Source organism: Salvia splendens, chromosome 9 (genome assembly GCF_004379255.2).
Source record: "Salvia splendens isolate huo1 chromosome 9, SspV2, whole genome shotgun sequence".
Classification (NCBI taxonomy): Eukaryota; Viridiplantae; Streptophyta; class Magnoliopsida; order Lamiales; family Lamiaceae; genus Salvia; species Salvia splendens.
Genome location: NC_056040.1, coordinates 1,096,541 through 1,123,874, shown reverse-complemented (window position 1 = coordinate 1,123,874; position 27,334 = coordinate 1,096,541). Strand labels below are relative to the sequence as shown.

At 37.7% G+C, this 27,334-nt stretch overlaps 7 protein-coding genes across 8 annotated transcripts; 4 read left to right on the top strand and 3 right to left on the bottom strand.

Moving 5' to 3' along the window:
• Positions 1-10: 10 nt before the first annotated feature.
• Positions 11-1,529, top strand: LOC121746992 (H/ACA ribonucleoprotein complex subunit 2-like protein). Its single transcript, XM_042140964.1, has 4 exons — positions 11-194; positions 289-358; positions 782-887; positions 1,279-1,529. The coding sequence occupies exons 1-4, from the start codon at positions 59-61 to the stop codon at positions 1,438-1,440; spliced, it is 474 nt and encodes a 157-aa protein (XP_041996898.1). The 5' UTR covers positions 11-58; the 3' UTR covers positions 1,441-1,529.
• Positions 1,530-3,121: 1,592 nt separating this feature from the next.
• On the bottom strand, positions 3,122-4,827 carry LOC121747218 (myb-related protein 308-like). The gene is made up of 2 exons (XM_042141220.1): positions 4,395-4,827; positions 3,122-3,849 (listed from the first exon to the last, which is right to left on the bottom strand). The coding sequence occupies exons 1-2, from the start codon at positions 4,655-4,657 to the stop codon at positions 3,399-3,401; spliced, it is 714 nt and encodes a 237-aa protein (XP_041997154.1). The 5' UTR covers positions 4,658-4,827; the 3' UTR covers positions 3,122-3,398.
• Positions 4,828-10,544: 5,717 nt separating this feature from the next.
• On the bottom strand, positions 10,545-12,703 carry LOC121748834 (V-type proton ATPase 16 kDa proteolipid subunit). Its single transcript, XM_042143370.1, has 4 exons — positions 12,477-12,703; positions 11,569-11,854; positions 10,774-10,906; positions 10,545-10,688 (listed from the first exon to the last, which is right to left on the bottom strand). The coding sequence occupies exons 1-3, from the start codon at positions 12,553-12,555 to the stop codon at positions 10,774-10,776; spliced, it is 498 nt and encodes a 165-aa protein (XP_041999304.1). The 5' UTR covers positions 12,556-12,703; the 3' UTR covers positions 10,545-10,688.
• An 842-nt stretch (positions 12,704-13,545) lies between these two features.
• Positions 13,546-15,582, bottom strand: LOC121747944 (V-type proton ATPase 16 kDa proteolipid subunit). The gene is made up of 3 exons (XM_042142111.1): positions 15,376-15,582; positions 14,596-14,881; positions 13,546-13,940 (listed from the first exon to the last, which is right to left on the bottom strand). Exons 1-3 carry the CDS (start codon positions 15,452-15,454, stop codon positions 13,808-13,810), a joined length of 498 nt encoding a protein of 165 aa, XP_041998045.1. The 5' UTR covers positions 15,455-15,582; the 3' UTR covers positions 13,546-13,807.
• Positions 15,583-16,417: 835 nt separating this feature from the next.
• LOC121747943 (transcription factor bHLH121-like) lies at positions 16,418-19,005 on the top strand. Of its 2 annotated transcripts, none has more exons than XM_042142109.1 (5): positions 16,418-16,625; positions 17,060-17,175; positions 17,730-17,857; positions 17,939-18,421; positions 18,506-19,005. In XM_042142109.1, exons 1-5 carry the CDS (start codon positions 16,543-16,545, stop codon positions 18,656-18,658), a joined length of 963 nt encoding a protein of 320 aa, XP_041998043.1. In that variant the 5' UTR covers positions 16,418-16,542; the 3' UTR covers positions 18,659-19,005. The 2 variants fall into 2 exon arrangements, with proteins under 2 accessions (XP_041998043.1, XP_041998044.1); XM_042142110.1 differs by having other exon boundaries at positions 16,483-16,621.
• Positions 19,006-19,821: 816 nt separating this feature from the next.
• Positions 19,822-23,429, top strand: LOC121747941 (probable alkaline/neutral invertase B). Its single transcript, XM_042142108.1, has 5 exons — positions 19,822-20,028; positions 20,368-20,860; positions 21,529-21,960; positions 22,045-22,603; positions 22,970-23,429. The coding sequence occupies exons 2-5, from the start codon at positions 20,420-20,422 to the stop codon at positions 23,263-23,265; spliced, it is 1,728 nt and encodes a 575-aa protein (XP_041998042.1). The 5' UTR covers positions 19,822-20,028; positions 20,368-20,419; the 3' UTR covers positions 23,266-23,429.
• Positions 23,430-24,148: 719 nt separating this feature from the next.
• LOC121748779 (ER lumen protein-retaining receptor erd-2.2-like) lies at positions 24,149-26,804 on the top strand. Its single transcript, XM_042143291.1, has 6 exons — positions 24,149-24,534; positions 25,190-25,389; positions 25,985-26,125; positions 26,224-26,304; positions 26,382-26,506; positions 26,593-26,804. Exons 1-6 carry the CDS (start codon positions 24,312-24,314, stop codon positions 26,639-26,641), a joined length of 819 nt encoding a protein of 272 aa, XP_041999225.1. The 5' UTR covers positions 24,149-24,311; the 3' UTR covers positions 26,642-26,804.
• Positions 26,805-27,334: the final 530 nt, after the last annotated feature.

The following is a 27,334-nucleotide window of genomic DNA, read 5'->3' as shown; positions in this document are numbered from 1 at the left end:
AAACCTCTCTCATAAAACCCTACTTCCTCTGCTACTCACACACACCACACACACAGAGATGGGAAGCGACAGTGAAGTCGAGAAATCTGCGCAGAAGGAGAGGGAAAAGAAGAAGATCTTGGCTCTCGCTCCAATCGCCAAGCCACTCGCCGGAAAGAAGCTCTCCAAACGCGCTCTCAAACTTGTTCGCCGAGGTTCAGTCACTATAATCGATCGTATTACATATGTTTCTCCCGTTCAATTTTTGTGTTTCATTTCTGTAACCGTGTTTTTTGCTTGTGATTTCAGCTGCGGAGCACAAGTGCTTGAAGAGAGGAGTTAAGGAGGTCGTCAAAAGTATTCGGCGCGGAAACAAAGGGTATTTTGATTTTAGCTAGTTTTTACACGAGATACGGTTTTATTCTGTAAGGTTATCAATTTATTGAGCGTTAATTGTTGAAGTTTCAACTCTGTTGGTGAAGGTTTTTATTCGTTTGTGGTGAATTTGAAATTTGTGAAGTCTTTTCACGAAGTGAGAGCTTAATATAGAATCATGAGCTTTAAATGAGCTGTTAGCTATTTTAGTTTTGTTGTGCTGCAGCATGAATGGGAATTATATATGGAAATGATTTGTGATAGACATGGCTTATCTTGCTGAATGATTGTTATAAGATGTTTGTATGCGTTTATCCTGATATGTTTGCTTGATTGATTTATGGAGAAACCTGTTTTTAGATTTTTTGGTTTGGTTTGGTTTGGTTTGGTTTGGTTTTCAAGCTGAGATTTTACTCTTTTCTTGCAGAATTTGTATTATTGCTGGGAACATATCGCCTATTGATGTCATCACTCATGTTCCAATCTTGTGTGAAGAAGCTGATATACCATATGTCTATGTTACATCGAAAGAGGCAAGTTGCCTTCTCTTCTGTTATTCATGATTACTTGTCCTGTTATTATCTTTGATCAATAGCCACATGCGCATATTTTCTCATCTGTTTAGCCAAAGGTGTATGGGAGCAGCTGTCTATATTGTACAAATCGAGTTTACGGGCAATCATTAAGTTGCCTCCTCGATCCTCTCGTTTACTGCTTATCTTGTTATGGCTAAATCTGTTCAATTTGGTTGGTGTGAGTTGATTCTCACTTCACCACTGGCTTTTATTTGTGTTCGTTTGTTACCTTGATTCTCTACAATTGCATAAAAGCTCAAACACCAACTATAGCTACATATATCTGTTGGGTTGATGCAAATGTTGGTTATAAATGGGTACTAATGATACAATGTACTGCTCGTTTCAGGATCTCGCCAATGCAGGAGCTACCAAGAGGCCGACTTGCTGTGTCCTCGTGTCGACCAAGCCCGCCAAGGGAGAAATCGGGCAGGAGGAGCAAGAGAAGTTGAAGGGAGAGTATGATCAGGTTGCTTCTGACATATCAGAGCTTGCAAACACAATGTTTTGAGTTAGTGTACCAAATATTACATTATGATACTTTTATTAGTTGTTTTAAGTTAAGCTTTGAGTTAATGCATTTTTCCCCAACTTCTCTGATTCTTTAGTTTCCAACTTCCTACATTATCTTTAATACTACTATTTGGTATGCGACCTGCATTTTTTTTGCTAATATGTCTTGTGAATATAAATATTTTATTTAACATCTATTATGAGTAATATTTAATAATTGTAAATCAAGTAGGTACAGTAGAACAAGTCATGTTTGGGATAAACACTATTTTAGTAATCAATTACTACTACTATATTAATTTGAGAATATTTTGGAGTGGATCAATTACCATGTACTATTTGAGATTATACCCCACATTCGTATCAATGAAATTTGATCACTCGACAACAAAATTTGTATTTTAGTCGGCAACTCTTCAAACATAAATAACACATATAAGCATAAATCGATCCCTTGAGAACAAAAATTGTATTCTAAGTTTTAAGCATAAATAGATAAGATAACACGTAGCATACGTAGATATGAATCAACTAATCAAGGTGTGTACTTGTTCCTCAATCACATCTTTCTTCCACAAGATTCTCCAGACAAATTCCCAACAACTCAAATAATTTATATGGGCATAATAATAATAATAATAATAATAATAATAATAATAACTATAATAACAATAATAATAATAAAATAAATATTAGGAATTGAGGACAAGACAGCTACCAAATATGGCGTGTAGCGGCCCACACTAATTTATGGGCTTTGATCATCAATATGGGTTTTTGGGTCGACTTTCCCTCATATCTTACCAAACTTTCCAACTTCTTTAAAAAACCAAGAGTAAAGGCCAAAACTGATTCTGAACATATGCTCATTTTACGATTTTGGTCATATACTTTATCTTTTGAATTTTTGTATCCTGAACGTTTTAACTCTGATCACAATTGGTCCTAAGCTAACAATTCCGTCAATTTTTAAACGGTTTAACCCGATTTCGATGGTTTTAACAACCTCATTCGGGTTAAAACCGTTTAAAAATCGATAAAAATAGGGTTAAAATCGTTTAAAAATTGACGGAATCGTCAGTGTATGACCAATTGTGATCCAAGTTGAAACGTTCATGATGCAAAATTCAAAAGATAAAGTATAGGACCAAAATCATAAAATGAGCATATATTCAGGACCAGTTTTGACCTTTACTCAGAAATCAATTTAACTTTTAAAAAATCTATCATTTTAAAATTTTTAGTATATAATTGTTAGTACGAAACTAGTATAGTGAGTGGTAACATGGCATAATCGTCAAACATATAGTACTCCTAGAATTTCATTGATAGGCAAACATTCTCAACAATTTACAATTTCATAAATGGGCAAACGTTGTCAACAATTTACAATTTCATAGGCAAATATCCACAATAATTTCATCTTCCAAGGTGAAAAAATTCCTCATCCATCATAACCATATCTCCCTTCCGATAAGCTAGAATCGAAGTCTCGAAATAAGAATCAACATTTTTTACTCGGCGACATCACTATCCACAAAAAAGCCCCTAAACATACATATTCCATGAAAAAAAACTACTATGAAACTCAGATCCAAATATTCTTGTAGTAAATAATTCTATATCACATGTTATAATTAATCAAAGATTCAAAATTCATTTTTGTCAAAGCCCCCATGTTATGTTACAAAATTTCATTAAATTTTGGACCACCAAACCAAACTGGATAGAAGAAAACAACTGCAAATGGCTATTTAGTCTTACATTATTTATGTTCCACACCTACTTTCTGCACACACACACCCACGCAAGAATAGAGCAAAATTTGTGCAAAATGTGCCTTAGAGCATGCGCAAAGGTGACTCGCGGTTTGGCCAATAACAGCGCGACACGCGGACTAAGTATTCTAGATTAATTTTTAACTACTACTATTACACATGAAAAAAAGAAGATTCTTCATTTCATCTCCAATCTTCTGTAATCCAAAACACCAGATTTCAAGCCAAGAAAATCATATCCAGAATTAGTAATATTCCCCTCTTTGCAGCTGCAATCTTTGCTATTTTGGATGCCGGTACTACAACCGAAGCAAAAGGTACTACTATTCGTGCCGGTTTTGAAGGATTCTTGATTCTGATATGGAGGGCTGATTCTTAGATCAAGATTCAAATCTGGGCACCTTTCTCTAACCTGCCTACAACATTGACTCTCTTCTTTGACAAATTTGTCTATTTTTGATGGATTTGCTTCTCGTTGCGACGATGCTGCAGCTGAAGGCTCGCTGATGGGGCCGTGGCTCGTGGGATCGATTCCCTGGCTCACGAGTTTCCTCCTGATGTGCGTGTTCCAGTAGTTCTTTATCTCGTTGTCCGTCCTCCCGGGTAATCTCCCCGCTATAAGAGACCATCTGCACCACAAACTCATTATTAACAATCGAAACATTCGTTCAGCAACGAGATGCAACAACATCCATTGTATATAGAAATCTTGACGATCAAAAGACTTAAAGCGGTAGACCCTATTCGCCAAAAACTCATTATCTACTCTCTCCTTCCACGAAAATTAGTCCTATCTTTCCATTTCGGACTGTCCATAAAAAATACTCATACTACAAAAATAGAAAGTTCTGTTCGTATTATTACCCTTATATTCCTACTTATTTACTAATACATTCACCATATAGTATGGTGGAAGTACATAGAGTTAATTAGGGCTTAAGCCCCTACTCATTTAAAAATTTTATTTTATATATTTATATAATATTGTCGATTTTTTGATACTTTGTGTTGATCATTCTCCAGAACCACCTATCATCACCACAAAACATAAGATAATTATTTTCTAAAAATTTGAAATTAAATTAATTAGCCCATAACTAAACAAATTTCTGCTATATACAAATATTACAAATCATGATGACGATGCGCAGGGCTAAAAACGAAGGAGACTCACTTGTTGCCGAGGAGGCTATGGAGCTTGATGATGAGGTCGTCTTCCTCTTGGGTGAAGTTTCCCCTCTTGAGATCGGGGCGGAGGTAGTTGATCCAGCGGAGGCGGCAGCTCTTGCCGCAGCGGAGGAGCCCCGCCGCCTTGGGGAGGCTCCGCCAGCACCCCTCCCCGTGGGCCCGGATGTGCGCCACCAGCCGGTCGTCTTCCTCCTTCGTCCACGCGCCCTTGTTCGTGTGAGCCTTCTCGCAACAAGGAGACCTTCCCATTGATTACACCAAATATGAAAAACAAACACACTACACACACACACTATTTTTTCCACTACTAATAAACCTATATATATATATATACACACACATAGGGAGAGAGAGAGAGAGAGAGGGAGAGCTTCTAGATGTGAGTTGGTGGAAAAGTTGGAGAGAGATGGAATGGGGTGGTGGCAATTTCATGGTGATAGGAACATCATGAATTGGAATTATAGTACGACAAGATTATTATGTGGTATAGGTGTGTAATGAAGTGATTTAATTAAAAGGGGATGTTAAAAATATCATGCAACAACCACCCCTAACATGCATATTATAATTTTGCCCTTGTCAATCATTTAAGGCAAGCCACACAAGTAAATGAAAAACCGAACAACCACATAATCAAGAGCCAGAAATTGAAATTCACAGAGGTGGAAAACTACTAAGACCATAGTTTTGAATTGCTAGCTAGTTTTCGAGAATTTAAAAACATCCTATTGGCGTATCACTATTGAATTTGTTTTTGAACTTTTTGCAACTATTTCATGCATTAAAGTTTTGCAACTATTTCATGCATTAAACACTTGATGTGGGAAAATAGGTAAGAAATTAGTGAGATATTATGTGAAATTAAGGTGTGGGTTAACGTGGTAAAGCATGTAATAAAAATTGTGGTGGTTGTTGCACTTTATCTCTACTCACTTTACTTATATTAGGTGCAATATGCTGTAAAGTGTCATGATTTTGTGTGTGTGTGTGTGTGTGTGTGTGTGTGTGGAGCTTCTAGAAGAGTTGGAGGTTTAGGGAAAAATAAATAAATGTGATTTGCTTTACCTTCCACTTAACTTTTTTTATTTTTATTTTTATATATTTTTTACCAAAAATGCTTGCCCCTAACCCAATTTGCATATGCATCATTTGCTACCCACTATCAAATAATTCTCTCTCTCAAATATCCATCAATCAATTTTGTTTTGATGAGCAAGAGAGAGAGGCCAACTTTTGTAATTTCAAATAGATGTATTTACCTACTTTCTTGCCTTTTTCAGAGTGTCTTGGCGCAAAAAATGGCTCCACATTTGATGTTGAATAATGGCACTCCATTTTCTAGTTTATTTCCATACAAACATTATCTCATATTCATAAAGAAAACATAAAAGAGAAGTAGCCTCTTTCAAGTCTTTCATACACATTTTGCTTTCATAAACTACCAGACAGTAACATCTGTGCTCGCACTCGCCCTCATCGCCCAATCTTAGTTATCGAAGAGTAGTGCTATTTGATCATATTATAGTATTCGTGTCATTTCCCTCTATATTACAATTACAAATATTTCTTTGTTATGGGTGACTACTATGACCAAATACTTTTTCCGATGGTAGAAAGGACCAAATTATAAACTTATTCATGAAGAAAGTGTAGCTAGTGCATGGGTTATAGGGTAAGCAAATATTTGGTAAAATGCAAGATGACAACCAAACTCATAAAATCAAATGGATGTCATGTGCTTAGGTAGAGACACAACAAAATTTGTGGGGTTGTCCTAAAACAATTCTTACCTACCTCCTATCATATTTCTTTGCCCCCATGTGAGCCACTCCCCTATTTCATAACTAACTTCATCCAGCAAAAGTTTGCCCATCATTCATGATCCTTGAATTTCATTAGAATCTCCAATGTATCAATAATTTGTGTTAGATATATTAGAAATGAGCCACTCACCCCTTAAAAGGCCTTATAAGGGGGAGGGTTATCCACACTTATATAGGTGAGCTAGGATCGTTACCAAGTCAATGTGAGACAAGAATTATGAATTTTAACACGCCCCCTCACGTGTGGGCCGGTATGACACATCGGACTTCCATCAAGTGGGTAGGCAAGAGAAGAGATAAAGAGATATAATCCATCATCGACTTGGTCCCGCTCTGATACCATATTAGAAATGAGCCACTCACCCCTTAAAAGGCCTTATAAGGGGGAGAGTTATCCACACTTATATAGGTGAGCTAGGATCGTTACCAAGTCGACGTGGGATAAGAATTATGAATTTTAACAAGATCGTTTGACTTCTGGACCTAAGTCGATGCTCATGTAAAAATCGAATGGGTCGAAACATCTTTAAGAGGAGCGCTACTCACTTAAGAAATCAGTAGGATGAATTAACAAATATGGTAAAATGGGGAGATCAATAATTGTCACGATGCTTCGAAATAAATAAATATTTGCATGGATCTAGATTTGATTAATAAAGGGTTTGTCCATGATCCCATGTTGGATGAGTAGCAAGACAAGCAAACATCTTCCTTAAAAATGTCCCCACTGCCATCGTATTGCCATTTTGCACAAAGGATTTTGCAATTTTTTTTATAAAGGAGAGAATTTTATCGGGTTTTTATGTCTTACAAAATGCTGAAGTTAAAAAGATAATAAACAATATAATACCAGAACGAAATATTAACAATAAAAAGTAATGACTAGACAGTAACGAACGCTCTATCAAATTCAAAAACTAGTTGCGAAAAAACAACGAACGGACATAGTAAAATATGAAATAGTAGATTCAAGTGGGCAACACACATATTATGTTATTATCCGTCAACTTCATCCACCACGCTGAATGGTTTTGCAAAAGCTCCAAATCGAATGATCAGAACAAAAACACATAACAAAACATTGAGCATCAATCGATCTGAAAAGAAAAAGAAATCCACAAAGGCATATAGTACTATAATATAAAATCCAAAATGGGCCAATAAATTCATGCAATTCTGTATATTTGATATTGGTTGTCACACGAGAAACCGTACGCTATTTCCACGTGGTATACTTAGTTGATGCAATTAAATATGGATAGGAATAATTATTGGTTATGAAATGATTATGAATATTATTTAAAGATGAGAAGACATGTAACTTCAGCCTCCATGTGCAATCATAGGGCTTTCCATTTGATTAAAGTAAAATTTAAAATGGAAATTATATTTTAATTTTGGTGTTGGTTTATGTTCTAATAATATTAGCAATTAGAATTGTCAAAATGGGCCTTAAATGGCCCGGCCCGATCAATTTTAGGGCCGGTTGGGCTCTAAGTGTACAAGGCATGTGAAAATCAAGCTTTTTGGCCCGGCCCAGTGATATGAAGACTGATAGGGCTTGGGCCAAGTCTTAACATTAAACATATTTTTTATTTATATATTATGATATAGACCCCTAATATCTTGAAACTTCATAAAAATTGTGAACTTTAAAATTGGCAAATAATATCACCCAACTTTATCATGAGTCAATAAAAATGAAGGCAAATAATATCACGAACTTGAGGCGGTCCCCACCGATCCACGCGGTACAGCGTCTCCGAGTGTGACGGAGACCATGCAGCGGCGGAAGAAGGCGGAGTAGCGGCGGCGTGGACTTGGAGAGTGCTACCCAAGCTGGAGAAAGCGTATGGCTGAACTTGAGGAGAAACAGCAGTATCCAGCGCCATATCCGATTGATTTTATCACTTCGGTTAGGGTTGATGAACAACGAATCAAAACAATAGATACACAAACACGAAAAAAATACGGAATTACAGAGATTCACTCACCGAAAACCGGACGCTGAGGCCAAAAAGTAGTAGAAACTGACCGGAATCAGAACAACACCGCCGTCGCAGCGGCGATTAATGCCACAGCTAGAAATTAACTGTAGAAATGGAGGAGAAACAGACGGTGATGAATCGAGAGCATGAGATAGCAGAGATTGATTAGGTTTATAAAAGGAATTAGAGATTGAGACGAAGGAAGGAAATATTGCGGACGTTGAAGGAAATATGAAGTTGGTTTGAACCATATATAGAGAAATTGCGGGTAGGTGCGGGCTGTGGGCCCAATTTCGATGATTGGAATTTTGTGGAATTTTTAATTTTGTAGTTAGAATTCTTGTTTCATATAATGATTATGAATTTATGATAGTACATGAATTAAGGAAATGAATATAGATCTAGATTAATAATAATAGTAATAATTATAATAATAATACTAATAATAGAGCGGTTAATTTGATAGAGATCAGATCTTACTTGTGTGGTGTGATTCTGGAAATTGTTTTGATCTTCAGTTGAATTCATCATTATCGATAACCATGTGTATTATGATCTGATGCGAGAATAATTTCTGATATAATATTGTTACGGGAAGTTAATGAGTGTTTGTAGAACTTTATATATTTCCTTTTATATGTTTTCTAGTATGTCTCTATGTATTCTCTACAATAAAGAATATATAGATAATAACTACTAGTAGTATGAAATAGGCTTTGAGAGTTACACTCCCACATCTGCGTAACTCGAATCTCGATTTATTTGTCGATACAAGTGTGTGATCAAATACTAACTAAATTATAGTAATAATTAATAACTAATATCAATTTTTTTTGTTAAAAATATCAACACAAATACATAAATTTATCAATCTTCTTGTGTTGATAAACTTATGTCTTTGTGTTGATATTTAAATTTACATGTTGTATTGATATACTTATATCTTTGTGTTGATAATTTTAATACACAGAATTGAAAGTTATTAGTTATTACTGTAAATTAGTTAGCACACTAACGCAACCCTGTCGATACATGAGCATCTTTCTAATTAAGTTATATTTCATCATTGAGCCAATTTGTAATTGATCATTGGATGGTTTAGTTTTTATGCTTTAAGCAAGAAGCAATTAAACTTTACATGTGGAATTTGATCGACAAAAGCATAAATTATGGGATCGTAGTGCTTTTTGCATATGTTATAATGCAATGTAAAATTATATATATCTGTTGCAGAATTCCAAATTAAGCCAATGATGTTACTTGTTAGTTAATGAGTTCCTCTTACCGCCATTAGGAGTCTAATTTCTTGGCGACACGAATTTTAAGAAATGTTAAGAAAAGTGAGTGACATTTCTTGTCGACACGGGTTTTAAGAAATGTTAAGAAAAGTAAGTGAAAAAAAGTAGTGGGATAGGGGTCCCACTTGTATATATTAGTTTTAAATGAAATGTGAGTGAAATGGGTAAGGGAAAGGTGGGACCCTATTACCATTTATGGTAAAAGTGAATCGAGACTCCTATTCGCGGACGGAGGCAGTATATTGTTTTCAACAACCAATACTTTAGGCAACATACAATTATAAGAAATTAAAGAATAACTCTTATGAAATAACTTCTATCAATCGAGATGTTTATTACTCACTCTGTCCGCGAATAGGAGTCCCGTTTTTCCATTTTAATCCGTCCGCGAATAGGAGTCCCGGTTCACTTTTACCATAAATGGTAATAGGGTCCCCACCTTCCACTAACTCATTTCACTCACATTTTCCACTCACTTTTTCTTAACATTTCTTAAAATCCGTGCCGCCCATAAATGGGACTCCTAATGGCGGACGGAGGGAGTAGATACCAAGTATACTATCCAACCAATTACAGTATATTTTCAATTAATAGGAGTAACAGAAAAGAGAGGGAGGCCAAGTTAGTGTGATTCTCTTGAGTGGTTGAACTTGGATTAAGGAGAGAGATACAAAACTACGGATTATCTGGCATGGGAATAAAAACAAAGCACATTTATATTGATATGTAGATATATGGAGTATTTCTAATACCATGTGCGTATAAACAAAGTAGACTTATTCCACAGAAAGTCAACTATCAAATAAGTACTTAATAAGCAACTCCTCCCATCACATTAATAATAACTCAAATTTTTTGACAAATATTGGAAGAGTTGAAAATAGTCTAAAAATATAGTAGTACCAAGGATTATTGAAATTGAGTAAATAAAAAAGAGTCATAATTACTTATTTTCATGATATTCATGGTTCCATGGTTCCAGGGCTTATAATCCGTTTGCATATCACATCTCCAAGATAACACAAAATTTTAATCAGATATAAACAGCTCTCAAAGAAGCTTTTATTCTGCAGAAAACGAATAATTGTATACAAACAGCACCAAGAAACAAAAAAAATCCGGCATCATCAACCGCGAAAAAGTAGTCGTAGTACAACATGGTTCCCTCAACCTGCCACAATTGAAATTTCTCCAGGCTCTGAACTCCAGGAGTGCTATATACTCTCTCAAATGCAATTAAATTAATAGCGTGTTACCTAGTCGGCTCTAGACTGGCCTGCTCGCGACGACAAGATAATTCCAACGATAAGACCGTAGAGCGCCAAAGCTTCAGCGAAAATGAGAATAAGGATCATTCCCACAAATAACTTTGGTTGTTGAGCATTGGCCCTGCAAGTAAAATTGAATGGTTAACTTCTATAATCGGATATGAAGATTTGTATATGAAAGAGAAGAAGCAAGCAATAGTAAGTCATATCTACAAAGGTATTGTAGGAAGATAACATGATTAACATGCCATGTGATTACTATATGCAGTAGGTTTTGGTTCCTTCAGGCCAATCAACCAAAATAGACATATGTCATTCTATAGCATAATAATCGATGTCTTATTTGCTCCTTACACAAATCAGCTTGTCAGACAAATGAGACCTTGTTCCATGAATGTGATATGGCACATAATCAGGAAAGCCTTCCACACTATGACATAATGAGCGGAGAGAGCTATGCAGCGAGAGATTACACTATTTCAGAATCGAACAGGAAATTCAGAACTGTTTAATTTGCTGAAAAGGGGCAACTATTAAGTTAGAATTGCAGAAGATGAAAAATAGAACATTGATTTGATGCATAATCTATTTCCACCCTTTATTATCAAAGTCAAGCTAAAGTTGAAACCATTTTCTTGCTTATACAAAGAAAAAAAAAGAAAACAGTTCATTCATTTCAATTCAACCTGACATGTTAATTCAACCATAAAGACAATCGACTACATCCTGTCCACCAAAAGAATTCACAATCACTACAGCCAAGAGTTCATGTACTTTCCATACCTAACACCAGCATCTCCAACAATACCAATAGCCATTCCAGCAGCAAGCCCAGCTAGGCCACAGGCAAGACCAGAAGAGAGATGAGCATAACCATCAAAAAGGTAATAGGACTTTGCTTTAGGGTTAATACCGGTGCTGATAATGACAGCAATAATCAAACCGTAAATACCCAAAACACCAGCCATGACCACCGGCACAATCGATTTCATTACCAGCTCCGGCCTCATAACTCCCATTGATGCCACACCTACACCACTTTTAGCTGTCCCATAGGCTGCACCCATACCTATAACAACAACATCTTCATTACATCCTGATTCCCAACAAATAGGCTACCAATCTAATACTTACAACATACTATACAAAATATAGTATACTAGTATAAGTATTGGACATTCCAGAACACAATCTAAGGCATGGAAACAAGATTTCGTAAGAAGATATGAAATTCAGCCAAGTAATAACCAAAGAGCAGTATTGTAGGAAAATTGAAATTTAAGCTGAATTCAAACACGATAGTAAATTAATAGAAACAACAGCTGATTACAGTTATTAAGCCAAAAGAAAGCAGTAAATAGACATGAATCTCAACCAACAGTTAGTGATCCAGCTGAATCAGACCAGTGTGCAAAATATTAAATATCTATGTGAATTACAGATTCGTTAATGAAAGAACTGTAACTAAAGATCACAACAACTCAGAAAAACAGATACTCCTCAACGTTAACAGCTAATTAACATGAGATTAAATAAACTGATACTATCATACTACCATCAATTAATAACCTGTAGACATTGATACAAAACAGATCCTAATAACAAATTCTAACGAAAGCGAAGATCCTTGAATTAGAATGGCGAAATTAGAGAAAAAAATGAGCAATATTAAGCGCGATCGGAAATTTTACATGAGAAGACGAGGGCAGCAGCTGCGCCAAGGAATCCGAAGAAGGGAGCAGTTTCATCGCCGCTGAACGTGGAAGACATAGTGTTAGATCGAAATTACTCCTGAAATTAAAAAAATCTGGGGAGAATTCTATCGCAGGGATCGGAGCTCAGATCTGTGGTGTGTGATCGGTGTAGAAACGGCTAATGTCGTTGAAGAATGCACGAGAGAGAGAGATGATCAGTTAAAACGTGGCTTCTTTGTCTTTTGATTTTTTATGTGCCTTTTATATGTGTTTGAAAGGCCATGACTTAAAATGGGCTGGATTATGAATTTTCATGGCCCATTTAAATAATTGAAAAATACACTATTAATTGTTGGTATCTACTCGTATTACGCTTAATACATCTGATTATGATAAAAAAAATAATAAGTATGTTGCTGATGTTATATTTGATTTTGAATGTCTCAATTGTGTAAATGTTGAATTTAATGTTTGATATGATATGGGAAAGATTGAGAAACTAAGAGGATTTCTTATAATACTAGAATTTGATGCACTTGGATTGATTTTTGACTTTAGACGCGATGCGATTTTACATTTTTTAGTCAGATGTCACATCCTCTGAAATGTCTATAAATCATTAACGGGATTAACTTCTAGGACTGTCGATGAATCCTCTGATTTTGACAAAAAAAAAAGAATTTGATGCTGAAGGAGAAGATAAATTCCTATTCATCGAGGAGGCATGAACATGACTACATGAGTCTAGGTACCTAAGGGCATCATCAACCACCGAAAAAAGGGATTGTGGCGACTGGCGAGGGAGCTCTCAAACGAGGGACGAGCAACTAGTGAGTGTTTTGTAGCATCAAACACTCAAGCTCAAAACTCATTCGATCCAACTTAGAGGTGCGAGTGGTAAAGGATGAGGAAAAAGTGATGTTTCTTAAAGCGGATCAATAATTATTCCTCATTATCCCATTATGACTGAACCCCGGACCTATTAGATAAAGGTGAAACATCTTACTAACTAAACATCTCAATATTGATGCCCTAACAAGATAAACCACACTAAGTTCCATGTCCATGGCTTAGAAAATGTCTGCATAACACAACTCCAAGGTACATAAATCAATCAAGTTCGATATAAACAGCTCTACAAGCTTTTATTCTGCATAAAACCATTAATTGTATACAAATAGCAGCAAGAAACAAAAATAAATCCATCATCATCAAGCCTGCAAACTAATCGTAGTACAACATGGTTCCTTCAAACTGGCCTCAATTGAAGTTCTGAACTCTGGGAGTACTATATACTCTTCGACAGAATTAAATTAATGGTGTGCTTCCTAGTCGGCCCTAGACTGGCCAGCTCGTGAAGACAAAATAATTCCAACAATAAGACCATAAAGCGCCAAAGCTTCAGCGAAAATGAGAATAAGGATCATTCCCACAAATAACTTCGGTTGTTGTGCATTGGCCCTGCCAATAAAATTACTATGAGAAAGAAAGAAGAAGAAACTTCTATAATTCAAGTGTCCAATACCAACACTATATAACAAAAAGAAGTAACCAAAAGTAAATCGACGTATCTACAAAGGTATTGTAGGAAGATAATGGCATGTGATTTCTATATGAAATAGGTTTTGTTTCATTTCAGGTCTATCAACCAAATAGACACGTTTGTTCCCATAGCCTGAACTTTTCGCATTGTTTGTTCCTTGCACAACTCGATTTTCAGACAAGCGTGTTTCATGAATGTTATACGGCACAGTCAGGAGATCCTTAGATACTATACTACATAGCATAATTCAGGTCAAAAGTAGACAAACATGGAGCTATGGAGTGAAATTACACTAGGTTAGATTCAAACTGGAAATTTATCAGATAGAAGTATTTAATTTGCTGAAAGGAGCAAGAATGAAAGAAGATAAAGATTTGATGCATAATCTACTTCATCACCTATAACTAAAACTCAAGCTAAAGTTGAAACTCAAGCTAAAGAAGAAGAAAACATATGGATCAAATGATCAATTCAACCCAACATGCTGATTCAACAACAAAGGCAATCCACTACATTATGTCCAGCAAAAGAATTCATAATCACTACGGCCAAGAGGTAGTAAGATTTCCATACCTAACACCAGCATCTCCAACAATGCCAATAGCCATGCCAGCAGCAAGGCCAGCTAGGCCACAGGCAAGACCGGAAGAGAGATGGGCATAGCCATCAAAAAGGTAATAGGACTTGGCTTTAGGGTTAATACCAGTGCTGATAATGACAGCAATAATCAAACCGTAAATACCCAAAACACCAGCCATGACCACTGGCACGATTGATTTCATTACGAGCTCCGGCCTCATCACTCCCATTGATGCCACACCTACACCACTCTTAGCTGTGCCATAGGCCGCACCCATACCTATAACAACAAATTCATCACACCAGATCCCCAATGAATATATTCCACAACACAATTTAATGCATGGAAACAAGGTTTCAAAAGAGAATATCAAATTGAGCCAAGGAAGGCCCAAATAGAAGTATTGTTGGGAAACTAGAAAATTAAGCTGAATTCGAACACAATACACTAAGAAAAAGAAAAGTTAGACAATTACTCAGCCAGATAAAGATGAATCCCAACCAAAAGTGATCGAGATTGACCAGATCAGTGTGCAAAACATCCATGTGATGTGATTATGATTTATGAGCTTCGTCACTTTTTTAATTGAACGAAACATCATACTATAACAAGTCAGGAAAACAGCAGCATAACAGGCGCTTAACAAGCTGGCACTACTATCAATCAATAATCTCTAGTCATTGAAAAATTAAAGATCCTTACAGAAATTATAAGAAAAAAACAAAATCGTAGAAGTAGAGTGGCAAAATTAGAGCGAAAACTGACAAACTTACATGAGAAGACGAGGGCAGCAGCTGCGCCAAGGAATCCGAAAAATGGAGCAGTCTCATCGCCGCTGAATGTCGAAGACATAATTGCAGATCGAATTTACTCCTGAATCCAAAAATCTGGGGAAAAGCTCTATCACTAGGGTTCGGAGCTTTGATCTGTCGATTTCTTTCAGTGTGTGTGATTGAAGAGAAGAGGATAAGTAATAAACACGTGGCTTCTTCTAGATTTTTTTTATAGAGAGATGCCCGTGTATTTGTAAGGCCATCCACCGTAGAAATAGCTCAGCCATAGTCCAGCCACTGTCACATCAGCAGCACTAAAAATCCTCCTACCACATCATCAAAACAAGCAAATAGCCCAGCAATAACCCAACCATAGCCTAGCCACTAATATCCACATCACTATTAACAAATATATACAAAATGAAATAATTAACAATCACACAATATGCGAAATTTAATTTACGAGACATATACGGGAAAAGTTTAATAATACTATTAAAATTTAAAAAAGTACAATAATTTAAAAAGTACATTAATTAAAAAAAATACAATAATAAAAAAAATTACATAAATTTTAAAAAAAATAAGTGGTGCGAATGAAAATGACGAACAAAGCGCGTATATATAGTGTTTCGAAAAAAAAAATTTTATTTTTTCGCGCTAGGCGGTGCGCTGGGCGATCCGGGCGCTGCAATTACGCCGAACGGACCGCCCAGCGCACGGCCCAGCGCCACGCGACCGCCCAGCGCTGCGCGGTTTCTCTCTCCAATCGCCCGCTGGGCGGCTGCAATAGATCGCCCAGCGAACCGCCCAGCGCCGGCGCTCGGCTGGGCGGTCGCTGGGCGCCTATTGTGGATGGCCTTAGATTTTTAGGAGTTTGTGGCTAGCTGCGTATTGGAGATGCTCTTAGAAATATAAAAGGATCCCGACGTGGCAGGCATATGCATGCATACTATTGTAAATTCGGAATAGTTTAGGGGCCAAAATCATATATATCAAAAGTATAAGGGCGTATTGAACAATAAATATGGGATAACGCCAACTGAGATGCGAATGCGATGTCGTCTCGGCAAACCACTGGCGCTAAGGGTTTGCAAAAAATCCTCATCTTCCTCAAGATTTCCCTAAATCTCACTGTATTATCTGAAGAATTTTTCCTATTCCAGTATGGATCAGCTCAATCCTAACTCGCTGTTTCTTCCCGCGCCCGATGCGTGCATCCCGCCGAATCGCCCCAATCCCGATTGTAGGTCTGAACTCTTTTGACCTTTTGATGTTCTTATTATATTTATTCTCTAATTCTCGTAGTCTCGTATTTGGAAATAGTCGGAATCGGTGGATTATTTGTGTATTTAGCTGATTTGAGGAATTTTTTGGGGTTTTGGGAGAGCGGCAAGCTGTTGATAGTGATTTGCTTTCTGATTGGGATTGGAAACGTTTTCATCCAAATTGTGGAAATATTTGTTGGAATCATGTAACTCAAATTTGGTGTATTTTCTGTCTTCCTGCAGCTATATATTTCCCTTTCAGTTGATATATAAATATATAATGCATTTCTTTAGAATGAGACGTTGCGGGGAAATTATTATGAAAAATGCAAACTAGTTGTGTGTTTTTATGCTGCTGAAATCGATTCATTATTTTTTGGCCTGAATCTGCTTCTTGCGTGTTTGTTTGATCTAAGAATGGAACCAGAAGCAAAGGACACTGTAAGTGCTCGGAGAGTTCAAAAGGCTGATCGCGAGAAGTTGAGGAGGGATCGTCTCAATGAACAATTCACGGAGCTGGGGAATGCCCTTGGTAAATCCTCCTTCGACTCTTCAATAAAAATTATAAGCAATAGTTTTCTCGCTGTTTGTGAGATTATCCTGTTAAATAGTGAATGGCGTTTAAAAGAACTAATATGTTCGTAGCGTGATCGCCCTGTTTTATATGTCGAAAAACCTGGAGAAATTGATCTCTCTGTTAAAGCAGTCAACAAAGAAAAAGGAAATGAGGGCAATGAATCATAACAACCCTGATAGTTCTGACACCCCCTAGCCTCTATGAGCACGAACAAACCTAGTTTTACTGATGTAGTTTTGCTTAACTAATTCATTTTAATATAGAGATGTAGGATATAGTTCACGAGCATAATCACTGTCGTGAGTCATGACAGCCACTTTTGATGAATGTTTTCATATCTTAGTAGTAAATGGTATCATCATATGTTTATCTGGTTGTTGTTCCTACCATGAGTTCCAAACTATGAATTTATCTTGTTATATACATATCTTATTTCGATGCTCTAACTTATTCATGCTCTGGTGGTACATACTTAGAAACATATGGTGACATGTTGTCATTATTTGCAGATCCCGATAGGCCTAAAAATGACAAAGCCTCTATTCTCTCGGATACAATTCAAATGCTTAAGGAATTGACTTCTCAGGTTGAGAAACTAAAATCTGAATATGCTGCACTGACTGATGAGTCACGCGAGGTGATTCTTTTGAAGAGGCTTTTTATTCCATATAGAACATGCAAACAAGATCTCACCAATCTTTTATCTGGTTTTAAGCAGCTGACCCTGGAGAAGAATGATCTCAGAGAAGAAAAGGCATCTCTTAAATCCGACATCGAGAACCTTAATGGTCAGTACCTTCAGAGAATGAGGGCCATGTATCCATGGGGTGGAATGGATCATTCTGTTGTCATGCATCCATCATCTTATCCCTTTCCAATGCCCGTTCCCGTACCGACTGGACCTATTCCCCTGCATCCGTCCATGCAGCCTTATCCTTTCTATGGGAACCAAAACCCTGCAGTTGTTCCTAATCCTTGTTCTACGTATGTTCCTTATATGACCCATAATCCAATGATCGAACAACAATCAACGCAACATGCCTCTCAAGTCATGCAGCAAAGTGCCAGGCCTCATGCTTCAAGCAAACTGGACCCTAGAAATAAATCATCAGATGTGGAGAGTAGAATAGAGAAAAGTGATGACTCAAATGACATCACAACAGATCTCGAGCTCAAAACACCCGGATCAACATCCGAACAGGTAAATTTGTGGTTTGTAAGCCAGCATTAGACTGGTTCTTGATTTTGCAACAAATTGTGAGATGATGCCATTGTCATCATGCAGGATTCACCCTCAAAGCAAAGAAGAGCAAAGAAGGTTGCAAGGAAGGAAACAAGCATCACAGACGGAACTTCTTCTAGTGGATGTTCGTCATCTCACAGCGTGCACGCTATCTCTTCTAACAGCATTGTTGGCGGCAAAAGAACAGATGACTGATTAAAGGAAGGTGAAGTACTCTTATCAATACAGTGATTCATGTTCATACTAATTTTTGGTGTCGTTCTCTGTGACCATTTCATGGCCGGGCACTATCTACAAGCAGTCGTGCACCATGTTTATGTCAGAATTAACCATTTCTTACTGGGTCAGCGTCTAAGCTAGCCGCTCCCCAAGCCAAACCATTGTGGTTAGTCCCCATCACTTTGTTATGACCAAGATGTAAAAGCTCACAGTACTTGGTTTAGTTTCATTGTATGTATGTATGTATGTATGTATGATATTATGATTAACCTACTATGTATTAATCATATTTAGCAGAATTATGGATGATTGCATTTTTTTTATGTTTTCGCAAGGATACTCATTTTCATATGTTGGCTTCCATCCACATTTGATATGCCTCAATGTGTTGAATCTAATTATCGGCGGCCTGCCGGATTTAGGAGAGCGCCCTCGAAATTGTCAGGAGGGCCTAATTTTTCTTAAGGGTTGGCGGAAAATGCAATGGTTGTCCTCCGATCTGCCAAAAAATATTGAAGCATACATTAAACGACATTGTCTTGGGATTATTATTTTTTTGAAATATTACATTGTAAAGTAACAATTTCGTTCTTCTAAAACAACCGAACTCACGAGACCATCAAAAGGGGCTAATTTTTCATAAGGTCGATAATGTCATGGTCATCCTTTGATTTGTTAAAAAATACTATTGAAGAATAGGTATCTAACGTCGTGTGGGACCATAAATTTTTTTACTATAAATTTACATTGCAAAGTTATAGTTTCACCCAATTAATATAGAAGAACTAATGAAACTGTTAAAATGGTCTAATTTTTCAAAAAGGTCAGCAAAAAATGTCATGGTCGTCCTATGATCTGCAAAAATTTGTTTATCAAAATTTACATTGTAAAGTAACAATTTCCTTCTATTAAAATTTTTAAAAAAAGCAGATGTAAAACCGTTGTTTTAGGATTAGTAGTATTTTTAAATCCCTCTTTCTCTAATTGGTTCAGTTGAAACTGCAAATCATTTGTATTCGATAGACTGGATCCCTAAAATAATGATCAGGAATCGATACGGTTCAAAATTTGACCTAAAACCTAGCTATACAATTATTGTTGTGGTTTTGAGTCAATACTACAATCAACACGTGTGCAAGCTGGCACAATCGCCAACTTTACATCGCAATCAATTTTCCCATAAAAACTCTGACCCTTTTTCCATCAACCCTTCACGCTTCTCGTATGCCTGCGCTCGTCTCTCTCTCTCTCTATGCATGTTTACATGATGACATCTGCATGCGTTTGATTGACATGTATCGACTTCATTCGAGGATACCGAAGCACACCGCAATCGTTTTCTCCAGGTGATTATTTTGGTTCATTTTTACAATTTGTAACGTCGAATCAAATGAGTTCGTGTATGATGAGTAGCTAATGCGTTTTAGATCGTCAATTTTGTTTTTTTGTTTTGCCGAATTCACTGGATTTCGACTTATTTGGGGAAAAATTGCGAGTTTATTCAAGGTTGATCGCAATTTAGAAATCAGAGCGGAATCGATCCGTTATCGAAATGCTACATACATGTTACTCGTTTGTGATTTTATGTTCTTGTGCGTTTCTATCCAGTTTTGCATTTTCACTCTCTGTGTGTGTGTGTGGTTCTATTACCGTTTGCTTACACAGCTGAATATTGAAAAATGCAGATAACAGAGAACTCATCATTGAGTAGAATTGGTAGTTTGAGGGTTACCAAAAATGTCCACACTAAATCCAGATGTGCTGCAAAATGGAAGTGTTAAGAATAGCGATTCGATTAACGATTCTCATGAATTAGATGAGTATGATTTCTCAAGGTTTGTTGATCGTCCGAGGCTTTTGAATCTGGAGAGGCAGAGATCATGTGATGAGAGGTCGCTGAATGATTTGCCTGTGCCATTCTCTCCTCATCAATCTTCGAGAGCAGATAACTTCGGGCGAGCTTTTGATAATCCCGATAGCGTGTATTCACCTATCAAAAAGTCTGGTTGCAATACTCCCTTGTCACATTTTGGCTATGGGATGATGGCCTCTGATCCACACCCCATGATAGCCGAAGCGTGGGATGATTTGAGGAGAGCATTGGTTTTCTTTCGTGGTCAACCTGTTGGCACCATTGCTGCATTGGATAACTCTGATGAAAAACTCAACTACGATCAGGTAAAGGGCCCCGAAATTATCTACTTGTTGTTGAATGTGTAGTAACTGTTCTTTTCTGAAACTTCGATGTTTTTATAGGGTTTGATCATGAGTGTGTCTAACTTATTCCTTAAGAGTTGGCATTTTTCACTCTTTAGTTGTAAAAAGGTGGTAGAATGCTTTCTAGAATATCATCTCAAGTTTTACATATATAAACACATAGTGCAGCTATACAAGATCAAGAATCTATGGAATTAGACTTATGATTTCGTTAACATGCAAATAAATAACTTCGATGGAAGTGGACAAAGATGGGTTAAGTTGCTTGCAAAGTGCAACATTGTTTTGGAACCAATGACCTTCCAATGCACAATTTTTGGGGGGTAATAGGGGGAAACTTAAGGCGAGGAGGGGCTTCTAGGATGAAAGGTGTAAAACATGGTATGCATCTTTCTGTAAACCAAAATTTTTATTTCGTGGAATTCCTGAAATTACTTGCTACGAATTCACTGAGCGTTTTTTTCAATAGTCTAGGTATCTCTAGACCTTATATATCTGTCTGCATCATTTGCCCTGTTTCAGATACTTGTAATGCGAGATTTTTTGCTTTGCAAATGCTTGGAGTCTTAAAATATGTGGAAGCAATAACTGGTCTCATGGTTACTGAAGCATATATAACCTATGTGCAGGTATTTGTGAGGGATTTTGTTCCAAGCGCATTAGCTTTCCTAATGAATGGTGAACCTGAAGTCGTTAAAAACTTTCTTTTAAAGACCCTTCGCCTTCAAGGCTGGGAGAAGAAAATTGACCGGTTCCAGTTGGGTGAAGGTGTTATGCCGGCTAGCTTCAAAGTACTGCACGATCCAATCAGGAATACTGAGACATTGATGGCAGATTTTGGCGAGAGTGCGATAGGGAGGGTGGCTCCAGTTGATTCTGGCTTTTGGTGGATCATACTATTACGAGCATACACGAAATCCACTGGAGATACGTCCTTGGCAGATAAGCCTGAATGCCAGAACGGCATACGCCTCATACTGAGTTTATGCCTTTCAGAAGGATTCGACACCTTCCCCACTCTGCTCTGTGCTGATGGATGCTCGATGATTGATCGTAGGATGGTGAGCATGATGACCATAAATCTATCTTTTACAAGTCCTCTTAATCTTACCTCCTTATTCTGTTTTTCTCTGACCAAATGCTAGGGTGTTTATGGGTACCCGATTGAGATACAGGCCTTATTCTTCATGGCTCTAAGATGCGCGATGCTATTGCTGAAGCACGATGGGCCAGGGAAGGAGCTTATCGAGCGAATAGTGAAGCGGCTGCATGCCTTGACCTACCACATGAGAAACTACTTCTGGCTGGACTTGAAGCAGCTCAACGACATATATAGGTACAAAACAGAGGAGTATTCCCACACAGCGGTGAACAAATTCAACGTAATGCCCGATTCACTGCCCGACTGGGTTATGGATTTCATGCCGTTACATGGAGGCTACTTCATAGGGAATATAGGCCCTTCACATATGGATTTCCGTTGGTTCTGCTTGGGAAACTGCATTGCGATCCTTTCGTCCTTAGCAACACAAGAGCAGTCATCTGCAATCATGGATCTTATCGAGTCAAGATGGGAGGAGTTGGTGGGAGCTATGCCTCTCAAAGTCTGCTACCCTGCTATCGAAAATCATGAGTGGCGGATTGTGACCGGGAGTGACCCCAAAAACACGAGATGGAGCTACCACAACGGGGGATCATGGCCAGGTTGAAACCTACTTTCCCATTTAGTTCGACTTTTGTGTTCATACAAAATGGTTTACCGTTGTTTCATATGGGTAAAAAACGTTTCATTTTGATACATTCTGTCATCTGTGTTTAGACGCCGTCAACATTTTGCCTATGTGGGATATAAAACATGAAACATTTTGCATCTCACTTAAAGTCTAAACATAGATGGCAAAATGCATTAAAATGAATTGCGAATGGAACCTTCGTATCGTTTATAAATCTTTCAAACATTTGTACCAACATGAAACTTCGGTTAAAGATTTTGCGTGAATAGTGTAATTACCCCGCTTTTCTCTCTCGAGAGAGTGGTGCAAGAAATGACCGCCTGGCTTGAACTTGCAGTGCTGCTGTGGCTGCTGACTGCGGCGTGCATCAAGACGGGGCGTCCACAGATAGCTAGGCGAGCAATCGAGCTGGCTGAGACGAGGCTGTCGAAAGATGGGTGGCCAGAATACTACGACGGGAAGCTGGGGCGCTACATTGGGAAGCAAGCACGGAAGCACCAGACGTGGTCGGTCGCGGGCTATTTGGTTGCGAAGATGATGCTCGAAGATCCGTCGCATTTAGGAATGATAGCCATCGAGGAAGATAAGCATCTCAAACCTGTGTTGAGAAGATCCTCGTCGTGGACCGCTTGATCAAGAAGAAGAATGCTTTCATGTATTATCATAGCATGCGCATTTAGCTATGGATGATTAGTTTTGGAAATTTCTAACTCAAACTTTGCTAGGTTTTGAACGTCTTGACCTTGGAAAAACTATGTTTACTTGGCAACCGCGTATGCATGATTTTTTATCAGGACTGTGAGACGTGCGACAAATAATTACTCCATGACATGTCAAAAATATTAATCCATTCTTTTGCCAATAAACATCTTACTTTCTGACAGTTCGGGTTTTAAGAAATGTGAAATAATATAGTAAATGGGAAAAATTATATGACGTGAGTTTTATATACTAAGTGAAATGAGATACTTAATAACGAACGAATTAAAATAAGACATATATTGACTGATAGAGAAAGTAATACTCCCTCCGTCCCGCACTACTCGCACGTTTCATTTTCGGCACGGAGATTAAGGAATGAGTGTATAGCAAAGTCAAATATTACGGCTGTAGGTGAAAATTTTTACTAAAAATGGAAATAGTGCAAATAACTTGGGACGCCCAGAAAGGAAATAAGTGCAAGTAGTCCGGGACGGAGGGAGTACTACATTTTAAAACATTTGCAGTTAGAAATTTACATAATAGTAGTATCTAATTATTTTTTCAAAGAAATTGGCAACATTTGAAACATATATTTTCTCAATGAAATTGGCAAGATTAATTCAACTAGGTAAACAATAAACGAGACTATAAATAAATAGTAAAACATAAAAAAAAATCAATGAAAAAATGAATTAAACATGAAATAGAATTGAATATATTTAAGACTAAAAAGGATTGGTTTGACGTGATTGACTCATAATCCATGGAGTATATAATTAGACTAATTAGTCATCCCATTAAATACTCGCTTTCTCAACCATTTCTTCTTCTCCAATTCCTCTGTCTTGGGAAAATTTTCTCTCTCCTAAGAAATTTTCCCTCAATTTTCCTTCCATTCAGACGGAAAAGCTCTGAATTGAATCCGAATAAAACTACATATAGATAGTTTTTTGAATTCGTAGGTTTTCTGTAGAAATATGAAAGCACCGAGGAGACCGGTCCAAGTGGTGGCGTCGTGGCTGCGGCGGCAGCCGCCGAAGGTGAAGGCGTTTCTGGCTGTGATCAGCGGCATGGCTGCTCTCGTTCTTCTCCGTGCAATCGTCCACGATCATGATAATCTGTTTGTGGCAGCCGAGGCCGTTCATTCGATCGGAATTGCTGTTCTGATTTACAAGTTGATGAAGGAGAAGACCTGTGCAGGTATGTTGGCTGCTCTGTTATTGATTTTTGTAGCGACGTTTTGTTTGCGATTGGTTGTGGTAGAGTTTGAATCTTTTGGAAGCATGAATTTGGGGATGGCGAAGTTTGGAGCTGGGGAGATTAAAAAAATTAGGTTTCCGATTGATATGTAGAAAGAACGTTTTTTGTGTGTTTTTTTAATTGATTGAAGGCATTTTGAGGTTGATTGCATAGTTGCCTTGTTAGTTAAGCTATTGAATTGGATTATTTTGCTGTTATGTGTTTGATTGTTGGGGGGGTGGGGGAGGGTGAAGAAGCTAGGATTTGTTTTGGGGGAGATGAAGATCTCTTGATTGAGAGCATAAAAGGAATGGTCAATAGATTTATTTTGCTCAAATTTTCCGTTTTTCTTGTGTAATGTAGTATTGCTGTTATGGATTGAATTATCCTTCAATTTTGTCTGTCTTCAAGGTTAAAGATTCAAAATTTTGTACTACTTTGATTTTATGAATTTGGGATGTGTGTTTCTTAAAAAGACTGCGTAACAAATATGGTTTGTTTAATTAATTAGTGTGATTTCGATATCTTGTAAAGTAGTGAGTCAAGCAGAGGTCTGATTTTGGCTTAATCTTCTGTTTAAATGTCTGTTGCTGATTTTTTTGCTCTATCGATGCAGGAATTTCGCTGAAGTCTCAGGAGCTAACAGCTATCTTTTTGGCTGTTAGATTGTATTGCAGTTTAGTCATGGAGTACGATATACACACTGTGCTTGACTTGGCTACGCTGGCTACGACCTTGTGGGTTGTTTATATGATTCGATTCAACTTGAAATCGAGTTATATGGAGGATAAAGACAACATTGTACTGTACTACGTGGTGAGTCTTCCTTCGAGAAATGGCTGTTTTCTTTTACTTAGGGATTGTTTTCTGATGAGGGAGAGTATTCCTCATTGTGACTGAATGAACTCCAAACGAATGATTTAAAAGTTTATTTCAGAGTTCGTGAAACATGTCCAAAAGTTGTTTGTTTGTGTATGCCCGTGTGAGTTGTGTGATGCTCTTCTTTCTTGTTTTCTTTGGCCGTGTTGTTAATATGTAGATAGGTGGCTTATTTTGTCGTTTTAGTGCCTCTCACGTGACTCAGCTTCTAGTTGCTTTAAAGGTAATTCTAGGTTCGTTACATGCCTGTTGTTCTACATTGATCTATGCCCATATCAACTTGTTCCGGGCCTCAGGTTTGCACTTTCATATTCTGAGAGTTGCCTTCAGTTTTCTCTGCTTAACTTGTTATGGTGCTGAGGAGGTTCACTACCTTCTTGCTATCGTGCTCGGAGGTTTGATTTTCGATAAATAGAAGCATTTTAGTAATTCATCATATAAAGCAGATTTTTCGTTGAATTCCATAAGAATTTATCTATTTTTACTCTAATCAGTTTCGTATGCATTCAAATCTAACAAATTGTGTCTGTAGGTTGGCCCTTGTGCCGTTATAGCCCTACTAATTCACCCGTCTACGACACATCACATCATCAACAGGATTGCCTGGGCGTTCTGCGTTTACTTGGAAGCCGTTTCCGTCCTACCTCAGCTGCGTGTTATGCAGAACACAAAGGTAAAACATCGTACCAAAGATGAATAAATACCAACACAAATGTAATTACACAAGGATATGCTGTACATTGTAATGATATTTTTAATGTCTCGTTGCAGATTGTCGAACCCTTTACAGCTCATTACGTATTTGCATTGGGAGTTGCTAGGTTTTTGAGCTGCGCCCACTGGGTTCTCCAGGTTTGATCTTTAACTGAAATTCTTTAAAGATAACAGCCAGTTCCAAAATTATATCCATTTGTTTGTGTCGAGTCTAGGTTTTGGACACTCGTGGCCATCTTCTTGTGGCATTGGGTTACGGATTGTGGCCTTCGTTGGTTCTGATATCCGAAATCGTTCAGACCTTCATCCTGGCCGACTTTTGCTATTACTATGTGAAAAGGTCTGCACAACTTCCTCTACTCTACCACGCGTAAATTCATATTGATTCGCTGAATTGTTAAGCTTATCTTGGCTTCGTACATGCAGTGTTTTCGGAGGACAGCTCGTGTTGCGCCTTCCTTCTGGAGTGGTGTAGATGTACGAGGGGCTATTTAAGATTATTTTCATTGTTTTCTTTCTTTTTTGGTCTTAGATGGCACAGTTTTTGGTCGGAAGCTTGACAGTATCTATAAATTTGGATGTTTAAATTAGTACCGAATTTGATTTTAATTATGAATACAACTGTCATGAGTTTCGTCTGTGTTGGTGATGATCAGAATGCCTGTTTTATATCGTTTTCTGCGATTTTCGACTGTAGTTTTTTCGCTCGGACCTTATGGGCACGTTTAATACGATCCTCGGGAAATGTTTCTAGAGTAAACGTTTGGGAATAGATTCTCGACGGTCTGGGAAAAGCTTCTGTTTTTGCGTGTGCATTACGTTCAAGGGATGTGCAACATAAGCAAACGCGCTTCTGTGTGGTACGTTCACTGGATGTGCCACATATGCAATAGCGCTTCTATGTGGTACGTTCACTAGATGTACCACATGAGCAATACGAACAGTGGCTGGCTCCCTTGTACGTTCAAGAGATGTGCCACGTAAGTAATGTTCAAGATATATGCCACATAAGCAACAACGGCTCCCTAATAGTGGCTCTCTCGTAGATGTGCTACATAAGCACGTTCGATCCATTGTATTTTTAAGAGATGTGCCACATAAGCAACGACTCTCGTATGTTCAAGAGATACGCCACATAAGCAATATCGGCCGGACCCAATGGGCCTAG

Excerpts from the sequence above, each read along its gene's own strand:
- LOC121748834 (XM_042143370.1), bottom strand. The coding sequence starts at position 12,555 with ATGTCTTCCACGTTCAGCGGCGATGAAACTGCTCCCTTCTTCGGATTC. Across the intron at positions 11,855-12,476 it reads TGCTGCCCTCGTCTTCTCAT|GTATGGGTGCAGCCTATGGG; the intron begins GTAAAATTTCCG and ends TTGTTGTTATAG. Across the intron at positions 10,907-11,568 it reads GTTGGAGATGCTGGTGTTAG|GGCCAATGCTCAACAACCAA; the intron begins GTATGGAAAGTA and ends TTTTACTTGCAG.
- LOC121747944 (XM_042142111.1), bottom strand. The coding sequence starts at position 15,454 with ATGTCTTCGACATTCAGCGGCGATGAGACTGCTCCATTTTTCGGATTC. Across the intron at positions 14,882-15,375 it reads TGCTGCCCTCGTCTTCTCAT|GTATGGGTGCGGCCTATGGC; the intron begins GTAAGTTTGTCA and ends TTGTTGTTATAG. Across the intron at positions 13,941-14,595 it reads GTTGGAGATGCTGGTGTTAG|GGCCAATGCACAACAACCGA; the intron begins GTATGGAAATCT and ends TTTTATTGGCAG.
- LOC121747941 (XM_042142108.1), top strand. The coding sequence starts at position 20,420 with ATGTCCACACTAAATCCAGATGTGCTGCAAAATGGAAGTGTTAAGAAT. Across the intron at positions 21,961-22,044 it reads CGATGATTGATCGTAGGATG|GGTGTTTATGGGTACCCGAT; the intron begins GTGAGCATGATG and ends ACCAAATGCTAG. Across the intron at positions 22,604-22,969 it reads CAACGGGGGATCATGGCCAG|TGCTGCTGTGGCTGCTGACT; the intron begins GTTGAAACCTAC and ends TTGAACTTGCAG.
- LOC121746992 (XM_042140964.1), top strand. The coding sequence starts at position 59 with ATGGGAAGCGACAGTGAAGTCGAGAAATCTGCGCAGAAGGAGAGGGAA. Across the intron at positions 359-781 it reads ATTCGGCGCGGAAACAAAGG|AATTTGTATTATTGCTGGGA; the intron begins GTATTTTGATTT and ends CTTTTCTTGCAG. Across the intron at positions 888-1,278 it reads TCTATGTTACATCGAAAGAG|GATCTCGCCAATGCAGGAGC; the intron begins GCAAGTTGCCTT and ends TGCTCGTTTCAG.
- LOC121747218 (XM_042141220.1), bottom strand. The coding sequence starts at position 4,657 with ATGGGAAGGTCTCCTTGTTGCGAGAAGGCTCACACGAACAAGGGCGCG. Across the intron at positions 3,850-4,394 it reads CATAGCCTCCTCGGCAACAA|ATGGTCTCTTATAGCGGGGA; the intron begins GTGAGTCTCCTT and ends TTTGTGGTGCAG.
- LOC121748779 (XM_042143291.1), top strand. The coding sequence starts at position 24,312 with ATGAAAGCACCGAGGAGACCGGTCCAAGTGGTGGCGTCGTGGCTGCGG. Across the intron at positions 24,535-25,189 it reads GAAGGAGAAGACCTGTGCAG|GAATTTCGCTGAAGTCTCAG; the intron begins GTATGTTGGCTG and ends CTATCGATGCAG. Across the intron at positions 26,507-26,592 it reads TGCTATTACTATGTGAAAAG|TGTTTTCGGAGGACAGCTCG; the intron begins GTCTGCACAACT and ends TCGTACATGCAG.
- LOC121747943 (XM_042142109.1), top strand. The coding sequence starts at position 16,543 with ATGGATCAGCTCAATCCTAACTCGCTGTTTCTTCCCGCGCCCGATGCG. Across the intron at positions 17,858-17,938 it reads TGACTGATGAGTCACGCGAG|CTGACCCTGGAGAAGAATGA; the intron begins GTGATTCTTTTG and ends GGTTTTAAGCAG. Across the intron at positions 18,422-18,505 it reads CCGGATCAACATCCGAACAG|GATTCACCCTCAAAGCAAAG; the intron begins GTAAATTTGTGG and ends GTCATCATGCAG.